Here is a 16,764-nt window from a genome sequence, read left to right on the forward strand (position 1 = left end):
TAATTTAAATTTTTTACCTACGTGACTTTACCAAAAAAACCTAAGAGTATGAATCCTTGCAGTCACGAAAGCTTCAAATCTAAAATCAAATTCAGCTATTCATAAATGAATTTAACTTTTCACTTTATCTCTGGAGGTGCGTCAGTACGTGCGGCTGTGATTGTATTCTAGGTATGTCCCAAGCTGTAACGACAGCGCTGTGGAGTTAGTGTTTTTAAATGTATTACAAGGGGACGGCGACACACGTGATTAGGTGATTTTCTGTGCATCGCTCGTGGTGTCACGGCGGCATTCTCGACAATGTAATCTGGACAGCTTCGGTCACGGCATGATAGATGTATTTCACAGTACAAAAGTTTTATGTTGAACTTCTTTCGCACCGTACGTAGCCAACTGTGCCAATCGAAGAAAATCAGCAACCGATGTGAACTCCCGTTAACAGCTCACTGTGAATATACTGAATTTTAGCACATATACAGCGAGGTGTATATATATACCGTACATACAATAATATCGTTTCAAATTGACCCACGTTACCGAGGACACGACATGAAAATAAGTTTTAGTTTGTTGGACCAACCTGCAGACACCTCCATCCGTGGTGCCTTCATTGCAGCCATGTGGACGAGCTTACACGGGTCACAAGGTTACTGTTTTCACAAGTTGACAGGAACCCGAAGATGATCGGCCAGTCACGCCACAACCACTGCGGTTAAGTGTATCCAAACTAAACGTCTTAACGGCCACAGCAGTAGCGGCAGACAACCCTACACTTTTACAACAACGACAACTCGTTCAATTTCCTAAGCCGGGGAGAAAAACTCTCTCTCTCTCGAACATAAACACCAAAATCGCAAGCCGTCAAGACGGACGTGGCACAGCTACGATAAGACTTGGGGAGTCCCCAGTGTAAAGCCAATTGTACAATCGGCAACAGCAGCAGCAGCAGCGACGGCTTAAATGGCAAATGCAGCAGCGGTGAAGGAGGCAGCGTCGTGCCCGGCCGCTGTTGCTGTCAGGCACAACCCACACGGGGGAAATTCACCAATGGAAAAGGGCCCTCTGGGTCAGCCCTCGGGTTGAGTGAGAAGAGTTTCAGGGGTCTCACGTTTCGCATGAAAGCCTGGCTCCACAATACCTCTACTTGGCTTTCCAATCCCACTCCTGGGCGAACAACAAACAAAACAACATTGAGTGACCGGCCCTTTTTGCTTGCAAATACTGAACAAATGCAGTTACTGAACTTAACAACTTTAACACTGGCGACCGTTAATAGTATCATAACAGTATAATGGTATAATAACAGTCGTGTAAATTAATAATTCGGTGCCATGTCAGTCCACTGCTGAATGCACCCCCTCCCCGCCACCATAGGGGTGGTTTGACCATACTTCACCATGCCGGTCAAGTGCTGGTTGATGAAGGGGGGCAGCCCAGGACCGGTTCAAATATCGCTCCAACACTGATGCTAGCCGTGGCCAGGAACTGAAGTCAGGTCGCCAAGTTCACAGCAACTGTGGTTCGCAGGCCACTATGCTCAGGTAGCACACTCACTGTTATCTTACGAAACTCGTGCCAAAATGAAGATTCTTCACAACTTATAACAACGCAGCACACTATATTACCTTACTATGCACGTTTCTGTGAAGCATTCCGGGCAACAGAATTAATCAATAAGACATCCACCCCTCTCTCCGTGTGTAAATCGATGGATGTTGAGCCACCAGGCCACATGGGCTATTCAGCATGTTTCAACAAAACGGTTTTTATGTTTAATAACACGTTGTATTGACGTGGAGAGACAGATTAACAGGTTTGTTTGTTTGTGCGTGTATTATTAAAGTTAGACGCCTTACTTTTTTCGCTGTAGTCAACCAGTTTCGTGAGCTTCCAAGCTCGCTTAGACCGGCTCTACACAACACAGCATAGGAAGATGGCCCATCCACACTGCTTGCATCACGCGGGTTGTGCAAGTCGCACGAAACACCCCCCCACACTTTGGTAGAATCGGCAGCCTTGCCGGTGGGATGCACTGGAGTGTAATTAGTTTGGGTCGTACCATTTTCCGCAGGGGTGCCAAAAGTAATGAGGCATTAAACAAGGACGCTAACAAAACGTCTACACTTTGTGTTGATGCTTCTCACACTAATAATACACTTTTTATTATGAGGCACAAGCTTTAACATTGAGAATTCTGGATACAATGCATGCAACCTTGTGCAGTCATAGAAAGGGCCTGCAATGAACTCTGTTGTCGCCTTAAGCCTGGGAAGCAAACGCATTGTCTTCATTGCTGAGACAACTGGAAAAAAAACTGGTTCTTAATCAGCAGAATGGACAAGGCTACATTTGCTAATGAAATCAATGCAGGCTGCTCGTCTTATATTGCATGGTGGTCATACAATTCTCAATACAAGAAGAAAAACATGTCATTTGGGTTCGGAAATGGCAGAGAAGACTTTTTTTTATCTTAAAGTCCTTCGCACCAGTTGTGAAGTACAGTATTCTACAAACCGAATGTTCTTCCCAACATTAGCCACAAGCATATCAGCCCTATCACCACGAAAAGCCAATGATGGCATGTATTATACTGGTAGGAACCCCCTGGTTACACCAGCCCACAGGGGATTATTGTGTCCGTCCGTCGTGCAGGGAGGGGCTGGGTGGGGAGGGGAGGGTGGGGAGGGGCTGGGTGGGGAGGGAGGGTGGGGAGGGGCTGGGTGGGGAGGTTGGGGCTGGGTGGGGAGGGTGGGGAGGAAGGGGCTGGGTGGGGAGGGTGGGGAGGGGCTGGGTGGGGAGGGTGGGGCTGGGTGGGGGGTGGAAGGGGTGGGGCTGGGTGGGGAGGGGCTGGTCACCCCGTGGTGCCCTTATAAAACTCAACGTTTATCCTACTCACGCCGGCTTGTGCTCGCCCTCACAGTCGGGCATATTTGCGGAATACACCACGCCGCCGTTGACCCTGGCCATTGACCGAACAACCCAACGTTCCTACCAGCTCCCTCCGCAGGAATGTGTTAGAATGATATCTTGCGCCAAGTGAGTTTACTCTTTTTCTTGATCGAGATTCATTTGATAAGATGAAGATTCCCCAAAACAAAATCACTACATCCACCTTCTATATAAAGCCCCATCGTCACCAACACTTGCATGGAGTGAGTTTATGGCCTCAGCCCAGTCACCAACGACTGTACAAAAAAGCAAACAAGTAACATTTGGTTCTGAACTTAATTAGCGTAAATTCCAGCTCTGAGAAGAAAAAAAATACTACATTGCTTTGACTGCAATACGATTAACATGACTCTGAAGCAGAGTGTTGTGGGGGGGGGGGTTCTTCCTCCTTGTGTGAATCAGAGGAAATTCGAACACATTTCAAAAGTAGATCTGTGATATCAGCTTCTGTGGGCCGTTCTCTACAATGAGCTATTGTTCTGCCCCTTCCTAGAGTCCCAAATGTTTTTTTTTCAGTCTTGTGACATGATGCCGAAAGCACTCATCATAAAATTGGGGTAAAGTAATAATATAAAACACTTACAGTCAGAGGCAAAGCCAGGATTTTCAGGTAAGGGGGGGGGGGGCAACCCCTCCAGCAATGAAAACTGATAGTTATTAATAAGTAAGCACTTGTCCCTTGCTTTTTATTCGACGCGTGTGTGGCGATGGCGCATGGCCTGGAAGTATGCTACACAGTGGCAGTTTGGGTCGCAAAATGCCGATTTATTACGAATAAACCCCAGTGATCCAATCGAAATGAGAGATTTCGATCGGATCATTGGGGGGAGGGGGGGGCACGTGCCACCCCACCCCACCGGCTCCGCCACTGCTTCCAGTGACTCTGTCTCGGTGCTAAACAATGAAATGAAGCGCATTCAAAGTTGCTGCTGGAGTTGCGCGAGCACAACATTTTTCATGCAATCCGTTTTGGCACAACTGTGAACAGCTGAGTCAATTCTCGAGTTTGTTTCGTTTAACCACGTGAGAGCTCATGAGAGGTCGAGAGACCTGAATGAGTCGTATTTGCGAGAGTCACCTATGTCACCAAAATGACAAAAACACATTCCTCCTGCGGAGGGAGCTGGTAGGAACGTTGGGTTGCTCGGGCAATGGCCAAGGTCAACGGTGGCGTGGTGTATTCCGCAAATATGGCTGACTGTGAGGGCGGGCACAAGCCGGCGTGAGTAGGTTAAACGTTGAGTTTTATAAGGGCACCACGGGGTGGCCAGCACCTCCCCACCCAGCCCCACCCCTCCCTCCAACCACCCAGCCCCACCCTCCCCACCCAGCCCCTCCCCACCCTCCCCTCTCCACCCAGCCCCACCCCTGCCATTTTTGGATGCACGACAGACGGACGGACAGACACACTAATCCCCTGTGGGCTGGTGTAACCAGGAGGTTCCTACCAGTACAAGCTAAACAAAGTACTGCAATAACCAATCAAAACGAAGTACAGCAATAACGAATGCAAATAAAAAAACGCTGCATCATTGTTTTGTATCATAGGGTCGTCTTCTCTTTTTGAGATTGAGCGTACACTATCACAGTATTCCCAAGTTATTTACGAACTTACTATCTGCGATTTTGGCTATCCGCGAATTGCATCTCGAACTCTACACGACTGCATCGAGATAAAAAAAACAATAAAGTGATGAGAGAGAATGTAATGCGAGAAAGGAGATCAAGTGATGAGATCAAGTGATGAGAGAGAACGTGATGAGATAAAGAAATGAAAGATACATATTTTTTACGTATTTAATAGCTCATTTGTGTATTTAAGGTAATCCATTAAAAAGGTTTTCGTCGGCCAATATCATTATCCGCGAAATTTGCTACTCATGAGCATCTCCGGAATGCATATCTCGCAAATAACGAGGGAATACCGGACACATTACATGTTGAACAATGCCCGAACAACGTGTTTTTCCCATATGAGTCTCTCCCTCACACATACACAGCTCATTCAACAAGCCCTTGACTTCAGTGTCCCTGCCCCTCCCCCACTCTCCAAGTGGGAGAGGCCAGAGGGTGTCAAGTGATGAAGGGTTGTGACATCACTTGCATTTTTATTTGCACGGAGAATGCCAATCGCTTTGATTATTTCACATGGGCCCTGCGACAGGGACGGCGCTTCTAGTTCTGTACATTCCATTTCGCAGGGTTCCGCGAGCTTATTTCCCCATGGATCAAATGATAAAATTAGCATGCGGATGGCTGGCCACGTGATGTCATGCATCATGCGTGCAGGCGTTATGACATCACGACATCGTGACACCGTTGCGTCTGTACTTGTGCCCACTAATCTGTACCTCGTCTCCAGCTCTCTCTCTCATGTACAGGTTTTACTGGTAGGACCCTCCTGGTGACACCAGCTCACAGGGGATTATTGTGTCCGTCGTGCAGGGAGGGGCTGGGTGGGGAGGGAGAGGCTGGGTGGGGAGGGGCTGGGTGGGGAGGGGCTGGGTGGGGAGGGGAGGGTGGGGCTGGGTGGGGAGGGTGGAGAGGGGCTGGGTGGGGAGGGTGGGGAGGGGCTGGGTGGGGAGGGTGGGGAGGGGCTGGGTGGGGGGTGGGAGGGGTGGGGCTGGGTGGGGAGGGGCGGGTCACCCCGTGGTGCCCTTATAAAACTCAACGTTTCACCTACTTACGCCGGCTTGTGCCCGCCCTCACAGTCGGGCATATTTGCGGAATACACCACGCCGCCGTTGACCCTGGCCATTGACCGAGCAACCCAACGTTCCTACCAGCTCCCTCCGCAGGAATGTGTTTAAGCAGCAGCAAACTCCACTGCTGGGTGGTTAGATCAATTCAACTCAAGATTTGGGGCATTCATAATCTACTGTAGATATATTTTCGTGTCTCACTAGGTTTACACGCAAATGTTTATTACAGTAAGAAAAATAAGGATAGGTTTCATCTTTTCTGGAAATAAAACAGGTGTTAAGATGTTCAAACACCGAATAGATAGCTTGTGCAAGGAATCAAGTCTGCATTAACCACACATACTTGTGGTGAACATGCAAATAAACACGATATAAAGCCTCTCACGCCGAGTCGTAAATGCCCTGATACGTGTGGCATTGTCTTTGTGCTGTCCGCCTTGTGGCGTTCTCCGGTCTGACACTGGTGAGACTAGGCCATCAAGAAGGATGTCTCTGGTGGAGGCCAATCAGTTTCAGAGACAATGCCATATATTATTAGAGCATAATAGGGAACGTTTTGGGCTCCAAACATGACCTGTTATATACAGTATATGTTCATTGTATTATTGGTGCTTGTGTACAATGGCGGAGCCAGGATTTTCAGGTAGCGGGGGGCAACCCCTCCAGCAATGAAACACGATAGAGGAGTTGTTAGTAAGTAAGGACTTGTGCCTTGCTTTTCATTCGACGCGTGTGCGGCGATGGCGCAGCCATCGATCGAGGGTCGAATTCGAACCGCGTTGTGTGATCGGCATTGCGCTCGCTGAAGGTGAATGCCTTCAGCAGGGAAGTCGTGTACTGTATATGCAACTGTGCACAATTCTGTGAGTCACTTATAACTGCTTTATTATTGCCAATTATGGACTCAGACTATTGACCTATCATCTCATAGAGTCCCTGGCACATAATAATATGTTACATAGTGGCAGTGGGGGTCGCAAAATGCCGATTTATTTACTAATAAATCCCAATGATCCGATTGAAATTAGGAATTTCGATCGGATCATTGGCACGTGCCCCCCCCCCTCCCCCCACTGGCTCCGCCAGCGCTTGTGTACCACTACTAACGAAGCTTTACCAAATAATGTGTTTTTAGGAATGGTGGTTTGCCGATACAAACACTATGCAGGCTCAACGTTGTTGGGGCAGTGGTTAACACTCTGTGCCTCAGATGGAAGGAGGACCTGGGTTCGATTCTCGACTCGGGTGCCTCTCTGTGTGCCATTTGTCTGTTCTCCTCCTGTGCTGCATGGGTTTTCTCCGAGTTCTACAAATGTCCAACCAGAGCTAACTAAAAAAAAAACATGTCACTGGTTCTAGATTTGAAGTTTTCGTGACTGCAATGATCCATATACTCTTTGGTTCTTTCGGTAAAGTCACGTATGTGAAAATAAAAAATAATAATAAAATAAAAATGAGAATAACTAATACAATTTTTTTTATTAAATGTAGTTATTCTCATTTTTATTTTATTAGTATATTTTTTCACCTACGTGACTTTACTGAAAGAACCAAAGACCATATCCATTCAGACGCTGTCTCCCCGACAGACCTGGTCTTCACCTGAGGACGGCTGCTTGCGTTGTGGCCGAAACGTCTTGAGAATTATTTTATTATGTTTTATATTATTTTATTATTTCCCTTCTACGTGACTTTACCGAAAGAACCAAGAAGAAAAAACAAAGACCATGTCACTGGTATTGGCCAGACATCCCAATGCTGCAAATGACTCAATTGCTATTATTTCCGGTTACCGAACGAATACATTTTAAGGTCGCACTCATGACACACAAAGTGCTTGCCACAAATGAACCGCAACACTTTGCTGATCTCGTCAAGGGGCATAAACCATCGAGCAAACTCCGGTCATCATCGCAGAAGCCACTTTTGGCTAACCATCGAACAAAGATGGTCACCGCATCGCGCAGCTTCTGGAACGCTCTTCTTTCCGATGCTAGGAAGCCACTGGAGCTATGCACTCTTCAATTATAGATGTGTTTTCTTGTCCTTCCACCGCACCTCCGGTTGGTACGGTGTGCTACGTACGGAGTTGAAAGACGTTCAACATACATACACGTATTAATTCTAGATTTGAAGCTTTCGTGACTGCAAGGATTCATATTCTTAGGTTTTATCGGTAAAGTCACGTAGGTAAAAAAAAATTACAATTAATAAATGTAAAATAAAAATAAAATCACGACGTTTCGGAGGCAACCCAAGCCTCCGTCTTCAGGTGGAACCGTCACAGCACGATTGCTGTATCAAGTAAGAGAAATTCCAAGAAAACGGTCCTTGTATATATACTGGTTGAGGGTGGGATGAGCCAATTGTGAGGTTCGGTGCGGCCTTTGTTGTGTAGACTGGTTTAAAAGAGTTGTTAAGGTGAGACTTTTATTTTAATGTTTTACCTACGTGACATTACGGAAAAAAAACCTAAGAATATACACACACGTAACAACACCGCCCCCTGCTGGCAAAACGTAGCAGGACCCTCCTGGCCGAAACGACCGCTAGACGGCGTCGGCAAGCATCTCATGAACCAAATGCAGCTCTGACGTTAACATCTTATCGACGTCTTCTTGGTTCTTTCGGTAAAGTCACGTAGAAGGGAAATAATAAAACAATAATAATAAAACATAATAAAATAATTCTCACGACCGTTTCGGCCACAACGCAAGCAGCCGTCCTCAGGTGAAGAACAGCGTCAGACACTGTCTTCCCGACAGACCTGTTCTTCACCTGAGGACGGCTGCTTGCGTTGTGGCCGAAACGTCGTGAGACGCTGTCTTCCCGACAGACCTGTTCTTCACCTGAGGACGGCTGCTTGCGTTCTGGCCGAAACGTCTTGAGAATTATTTTATTATGTTTTATATTATTTTATTTTTTCCCTTCTACGTGACTTTACCGAAAGAACCAAGAAGATGAATCCCTGCAGTCAAGAAAGCTTTACATCGAAATCTTATCGAAGTGTTGGAGGACTAGCACAGTGACAAACCACTACAGAGAGAGAGAGGCATGAAGGATCACCCTCCTGCACTGAATCACAGCACAGTTATCAATCGACGGAGGCAACTAAATGTAACTGAATTTCAGGATGCTGTACATCATGTAGCATCGACAATGCGTGTAGTTTTACGTCCATTGCCTCTGACTGATTTTTCAAACAATCTCTGTCATTGCACGCGTATGCCATGCTCATTGTTGCATCCTCTCTATATATATAGTCTGCTATGGTTAATGTTTCCAATTTTCATACTTTAAAGAACATTTCAAGACTACTAAACCCGTGCCTTCAGAGCGGTGGATCACTAGCGTGCACAACCACACCCGCCAACCTTGTTCGTGACAATGCCAATGATGCACAGGTAAAGGTGCAGCCTTCAATCGCTTGCTTATGACGCTGCTGGTGGAAGGGTCTCTGCTGGAGCAAGACCTAGAGAGCCCCTCTAGTAGGTATTTGGCTGACTCTTCTAAACTGGCCACATATCTTCGAGGTGGGAATACCCACCACATGACCTGTCGATTGGCTGTGGTGTATCCATATCCATGTATACCGATGGATGGACAGAGCTGGTGGCTTTCAAAACGTTCCCATTGTTTCAACTGCCGCGCCAGGAGATCGAATCGATCCAGCGACATAACAATGGCAACATTTCCGCAAATCGGTGGAAATTTCAAAACGGCTGGAAACGTCCATCACTTGCAACCTCACTCACCTGATGTTCGTCTGGAAGTTGGCACGTGGACAGCACTGCGGATCGACGTCGGCCCTGTCTCTCCTGCCACCCTCCGCCTCCAAGCTGCTGCGCCTGCTCTGCAGCGCAGCCGCCAGGCCAGCACCAATACCGGAGCCACCTCCTCCTCCGTCTTCAGCATCAGACGCATCGTCAAAGGAGCCCAGCACAAACTTGGCCAGGTTGGCCCTTCGCAGCTGCGCCTCGCCGCCACCTGCCCTGGAGCTGTCGCCTCCGCGGGGTGGGAGGCTGCTGACCGTTCCATCGATCTGGCCACCGACGGCGCTTCCGCGACGACTACCGGCAGCCGGAACACAATCGTGTTCAAGCTTAGTGCTGTCTGGGACAGCGGTTGCAGGAGCTGCGTCGCTTGCGCCCTGCTTTAAATATCCACTGGGTATGGCCAAGCAGTTAGGCGTGTCTTGCGAATGACCTACTGCAGAATTGCCGCACAGATTTTTAGGTTGGCTTTGAGTGTCGGCTTGATGCGATGATGCTGCCGCATTGTTGGGTTCTCTACCGGATTCGAAACTGCCTCTCCGAACGCCAGCCTTGGGAGTGGCTGCATTGTGGGCTTCTTTCCAGAGCTGGTTGCTCGAAATTCTTGACCGTTGTATCTTCTTGTGTTTTTCTGCCATTTTCTCGAGAGCCAAAGACGCTGCAGTTCCAGTTCACAGTCAAGAAGCGGGAAAATCCTGAAACGAGAGCAAGCAAAAATAATTTCACAAGTGAGAATGTAGTCACACTTGAATTAAAGCGTCTTAATATGGAGTTCACTTATCACACTGATTACGCTGCGGAACATTTAATATGTGGCCAAGCAGCTGCCGTGATTTCAAATGATAGCACATTTATCGATTGAATGACTGTAGTTTTTTCAATTGCTACAACACGTGGGATGATATTAAGACACTCTTTACAAATGTAACATTATCAGCCATGATTTATCCACTGCTGGATGAAGGCCTACTTAAGCAGTCAGCATCTCTCATGGTCTCACAACGTAAAAATCCATCTACCACCTGCAGACCAGCTGCTTATTTCATAGTTCCATCTCTGTGCTGGACGTCCCTGGAGGAGTTTTCTCTCCTTTGCCTGCTACTCAGTTGTTAGTCTCGACCACCGGCCATCATCCCTTCTGGAGACATGTCCTGCACAAATCCACGTACATCACCTTTCATGGCAGTCACAATGATGTCTCGAACTTGTGGATGTCTCCTGAATCCGTGTGTCCCTCTGTCTTTCTCATTGTTTACTTCTAAGAATGCACCTCTCTCTGCGTCTCTGTGCATTGATGTGTCAATGTATGAATATCACGTGACGTTGGTCATTAAATAAAGCAATATTTTAGAAATCCACACTTTGAGTGTAACTTAGAAATACATAACAATAATAATAAAACGCCCATGCTTTAAAGTCAATGTACGTGTGTATGTTTTTAGGTTGGATCACGTAAATATAAATGTGTCATTAAGGCTACCACCACCCGACACAGCCAATTAGTAAGGTTTGTCAGGTAAACAAAATGCCAATTATTTACGAGTTTAGCACACTGATGTGTTGAAGAGTAAACCCACAACATTTACAATTCAAGTGAGTTTATTCTCCCACACACCGGTGTGCTGAACTAGTAACTCATTTGCACGTTTTGTTTACGTGACAACCCTTACTAAATGCCTGTGTCGGATGGTGGCGGGTTTAACGACACATTTATATTCACGTGACCTAACCCAAAAAAACTATGATGGATAATATTGGTCATGAAAGCCTACGTGTTAAATTGTATTTTTTGGTATGGGTTCATGTGACCTCTACAGTCATGTTTGGTCACCTTAGTCACCATGATGTAAAAGAAGCGTAAACTATTATTCAATCGAATAGCGATTGTTGAATCGTGACAATCGATCAAATCATCCCGGGGAGCAGTAAACCACTAAACCCAATCTCCATACCGCCCCGTCGTGGCAGTGAAACATTACTGCCTCCTGCTGGTTAGATTGAGGTATTTTACCTATACGAAAAAGATACTTACATTATGACTTAAAACTTTCGTGACCGCAGGAATTCATATTCTTTGGTTCTTTCGGTAAAGTCACGTAGATGAAGACCGCTTGTGTTGCGATCGAAACGTCGTGGGTTTTTTGCTTTTATTTTAATTTTAATTTTCTATCTACGTGACTTCACCGAAAGAACCAAAGAATGTAAAAAAAATACTTGTTCATGCAGAATTTTAAATCAGTATGTCCCTGTATGTTGAACTTCTTTCGCACGATACGTAGCCAACCCTATTAATCGGAGGTGCGGAATAAGAATATGTGTTAATGGGTAATTATGGAGTTAATTGATTCTTGATTAAATATACTGTTGGTCATGCATGATGAATACAGTTTTGCAATGTGCGTTTAATAGTCGCATACATTCCAACATAAATGTACTTAGTGATAAACTCCACTAAGGTACTTGAATTTAACATTATTAAATATTTATATTTACAAAATTAATCACGTAAAAAATTTGGAACGAAAGACAATATCATTACGTATTAATAATATCCGGAGTTCATAAACGACCATTTGCTTAATCCTGTACTTCGTATTCGAACAGCAGATACGAGTTCCAATATTTTAATAGAGGCAGTCGTGTCATGTACAGTCATTTGTCAATCCACTGCTGGATGAATGCCTCCCCGCGCCATATTCGTCATGGGGGGGGGTTGTTTGACCATACCTTACCACGCTGGTCAGTGGGAGTTGGTGAAGGGATAGCCCACGCCCCGTTTCAGATAGCACTCGCCCACACGTGATGGCCTTAGCCGGGAATCTAACTCAAGTATTCAGATTCACAGTCCAGTACGCTGACCACTGCGCCACCACTCCCCGTTCCCAAGTCGAGGGTCAGAGCTGCACACCAATTAAGAACTGGTGCAAAGGTGCGTTTGTTCCATGGTTACTCCACAGCGAGTGGGTGAAAGGTGATCCCTCCAAAACGTAAGTTAATAATTTCCAAAATAGATCCAGGCAATCTTGGCAGGCCCAACGCTTGCCTGTGGACTCGAGCAATGTGATCCACTGAATTCAATAAACTCCTGGCGTGACGCTCTCATCGCACTTGCCCAACATTGTGAATGTTTACCCACAATCAACACACGACGGCGAGTGAAGTTTGACACTTTTAGTTAAAGCCTCCAACAACCATCCATCAATGCTTCCTGCGTGTGTGTGTGTATGCACGTCGAACTCTTTAGCGCAGCACAGTACGTAGCCAGCCGTGCAAAATCGAAGGTGCGGGGGAAGGACAGCAAACTAAACACAAAAATCAGTTCAAAGAAATGAGATTTCGACTTACAGAGAGGCAGTGTGCTCCACTGGGCTTAACTACCGGTGTCAAACTGCCCACGTTCCCACGTGTACCGTTGACTCCGAGTCAGCAGCTGCCTCTGAAAATTTACAAAGATTGTGAGTCCCACGGATGACAGCCTCTTCCCGTGCCCCGGTCACATGCCCCGCTGCTGCTTTACACAAACAGCACGCGCTCAAACGCTATGCCTTGCTTATCTTTTAACAGTTCCCGGAAGGTTTCAATGATGCAAACTGTTAGGGAATGGAAGCGTATTCCTCTGCATGGGTTGTAGTGGGATGACGAGTGTATTAAAGAAAAGTATGAACAGTCACATTGAGCGCAAGGACAAACGCTCATTCATGGCAGAGGTCAAACAAGTTCAGATCTCCTTCGCCATTGATGTTAGCCATGGACGGGTATCCAACTCACGTGGCCAGGTTCATAGCGCAGTGCGCGAATCGCTGTGCCAGCATTCCAGTAATACCGACATTCTCTCACAGACCTTGGGACGTAAGCTCATAAATCAGAGGCCAGTAGTGGGCCATGCAGTTCGGATAAGTGTACAAAGGACTTGGGTATTTTTAACTACTAGCCCATACGCCGTACAAATCGTTGCTTTGTGCAGTGTATATCTGCGTGTGGTGTATTTCTGTGTAGAAAAAAAAACATGTGAACCAGTCAATAGATGGCATATGTACGGACTTTTTTGTCAATCCACTGCTGTATGAGGCCCTCCCCAAAACGTGCGTGTTAGCGGGGTGAGGTTACTTGACTAAACATAATAATATTATGAACTAGAATATACCATTTAAAATTAAAGCTAAGAGGCTACAGCATAGGCCATAAGTCTTTGCTTATCACCTTCAGCTGAATCCTTCGGCAGCCAATCTCTAACACTCAAGGGCTGGTTGGTTCTCTAAACTGCCAAGCTAAACTTCATGAGAATGTCAGTCTGTTAATCGTGTACGTGATAAACAGCGCTTGTTAAACAGCGATGGGGAAGTGTGCTGGCCAATGAATCCCATTTACATACCGTATAAAACATTGTGTCCAACAGTGAACACCCTTCGATGCAAACAACCACGCATACGAATCATACATTAAGCCATACGCACGCACACAAATACGTACATTAACAAATAGGATGTATAGATTCCGCTGTCCGGTAGACAGTAATATATGTGCATACGTGCAAGGTAGGTGGGCGATTAAGGAATGAGTTGTGCAGGCGTGGGTGTTTTGACTGTATCGTACAAATTTATCAGTATTCAAACACACACACACAGCAATGTATGTGAAAATGCTATCAAGCTTGAACCGTTACGAGAGCGCACAATGCATGCCGTGACACGTCGGCAGTGGGCATGAAGCAACTGCGCACGCATCCACACACACACACGCATCTACACACACGCACGCACATCCACACACACGCACATCCACACACACGCACGCACATCCACACAGGCGCACGCACATACATACACACACGCACATACATACACACACACGCACATCCACACACACGCACGCACATCCACACACACGCACATCCACACACACGCACGCACATCCACACAGGCGCACGCACATACATACACACACGCACATACATACACACACACGCACATCCACACACACGCACGCACATCCACACACACACGCATCCACACACACACACGCACATCCACACACACACACGGACATCCACACACACACGCATCCACACACACACACGCACATCCACACACGCACATCCACACACACACACGCACATCCACACACGCGCACGCACATCCACACACACACATCCACACACACACACGCACATCCACACACGCACATCCACACACACACACGCACATCCACACACACACACGCACATCCACACACACACACGCACATCCACACACGCACATCCACACACACACACGCACATCCACACACACGCGCACGCACACCCACATACGCACACCCACACACGCGCACGCACATCCACACACGCATCACACACACATCCACACGCACGCACATCCGCGCACATCCACACACACGCGCACGCACGCGCGGCGCACGCCACCACGTATAGCAGCAGCAATAGCTCCTGCGGCACATCACTACGCCACCGCATTCGAGAGAGCAACGCCGAACGGGAGGCGCTTACCCCGAGTGCGACGATTGAGAGCCGTCGAAGACAGCGGCCGTCACACGCCGGGCTCCTCGGCACACCGTTGTCGCACCGTTATATGCGGATGACAGCGGCAATTACGCAGGCGAGCTTTCGATTCACCACCGCTCAATGCAGGCATCAGCTGTGCGGTGGGTGGGGTGGGGGTGGTGGAGGGGGTGGTGGTGGGGGGGGGTGTCTCGAGATCCCCATTGGACAACGCGGAGCAAAGTGGGCGTTGCCAAGGGCGTGTTGGGTGCGCGTGCGATGAAAGCACGTGGGGAGGAATGTCGTCGCCACGTGGGTTGAAGATTTTTTACGCAGACGTCATTGGTGGTCAGTTTAACACGCAGGCTTTCGAGAGAAATATCATCTTCCATAATAGAAGGTTTTTGGGGTTGATCGCGAAAAAATATATAAATGTGTCGTGTAAACCCGCCACCACCCGACACGGCCAATTAGTAAGGGTTGTCACGTAAACAGAACAAATGTGGCTGTCGCCTGATGAAGCTGGTTGTAATTACTGGCGAAACGTCGTACTCAGATTGTAAATGTTGTGGCTTGGCTCTCCAACACACCGGTGTGCTGTACTAGTATACTACACTATACAGTACTATACACTACACTATACACTACACTATAAACTACACACTATACACTATTATACAGAGGTGGGACAAAGTCATTGTTATGCAAGTCCAAGTCGAGTCGCAAGTCATCAAATTCATGACTCGAGTCTGACTCGAGTCCAAGTCACATGACTCGAGTCCACATCTCATAGGTGGGACAAAGTCAGTGTTATGCAAGTCCAAGTCGAGTCGCAAGTCATCAAATTCATGACTCGAGTCTGACTCGAGTCCAAGTCACATGACTCGAGTCCACACCTCTGCTATTATACACTACACTATACACTACACTATACACTACTATACACTACACTATACACTGCACTTTACACTACACTATACACTACACTATACACTACACTACACACTAGTGCTGTACTAGTGACGAATTGGCCACGTTCTGTTTACGTGACAACCCTTACTAGTTGGCTGTGTTGGGTGGTGGCGGGTTTTAACGACACATTTATATATTTACGCGATCTAACGCAAAAGTCTATTCTGGTCACTGGTGATGTCGGTGGTTGGTGTTGTGCGGTGTTGCGTTGCCTTCAAGGTACACCTAGCCTGGCACGCACGCCGCGGTGACGTCACCGCTACTTGGGGACTAATCCCGGCTGTTGTTGTTGTGGCTATGGTGCCGGAAAACAATATGGGGCTTGTAAGATTATTACGTCAATACAGTCCTCGATTCTTACGGTAGCTTAGATTTAAAAAGTTACGTAACGTCTCATGTAATGTTTTGTGCAACTCGTCACACTCATAGAACACGTATACAAATTCTAGATGATGGTTCTCAGAAAATACTTTTGGGCTGAATATTCATTTCAATTGATACGCTCCTGTCAATCACCGACTATTTTAGTGGCACTTTAAACGGTTTTATATCCAAATAAGCAAACATGACAACGTTTTAAAGTTTGCGATCTGTGATAACTAACTAACCGGGTTTATAATTAACGTTCTTGTGGCAGTAAAACAAATCGTTTTGGAAAATCTATTACACATATAAATATATATATAATCTCCCGTCGTAGCTTGTATCAACTCCATGCCAAAAATATTTTCACAGCTTTGCACGGTATTTCATTTATATTGGCACAAACTACATTTAAGGCGTGTTAAATGAGAGGAGAAGGATTGTATACTGTACTTGTAGCATTCATTTTTCTCGCTACTTAGAAATCCAGGTTATGTTTAGCTGCAGATGA

At 46.7% G+C, this 16,764-nt stretch overlaps 1 protein-coding gene across 6 annotated transcripts in view; it reads right to left on the reverse strand.

The window, feature by feature from the left end:
* Window positions 1-15,057, reverse strand: part of LOC144933111 (acetyl-CoA carboxylase-like) — a 94,763-nt gene extending 79,706 nt beyond the window's left edge. For 5 of the 6 annotated variants that reach the window (XR_013636981.1, XM_078857660.1, XM_078857661.1 and 2 more), the window contains exons 1-2: window positions 14,928-15,057; window positions 9,407-10,119 (exon numbers count right to left, since the gene is read on the reverse strand). Coding sequence is in view for 5 of the 6 variants with exons in the window: in XM_078857660.1 (XP_078713786.1) it covers window positions 9,407-10,062 (656 nt within the window). In the remaining variant the exon portion in view is untranslated. Of the gene's footprint in view, window positions 1-9,406; window positions 10,120-12,769; window positions 12,861-14,927 lie in introns of all 6 variants that reach the window. The other variant, XM_078857659.1, reaches the window with a different exon arrangement.
* Window positions 15,058-16,764: the final 1,707 nt, after the last annotated feature.

The sequence above is a fragment of the Lampetra fluviatilis genome, chromosome 6 (assembly GCF_964198595.1).
Source record: "Lampetra fluviatilis chromosome 6, kcLamFluv1.1, whole genome shotgun sequence".
NCBI lineage: Eukaryota > Metazoa > Chordata > Hyperoartia > Petromyzontiformes > Petromyzontidae > Lampetra > Lampetra fluviatilis.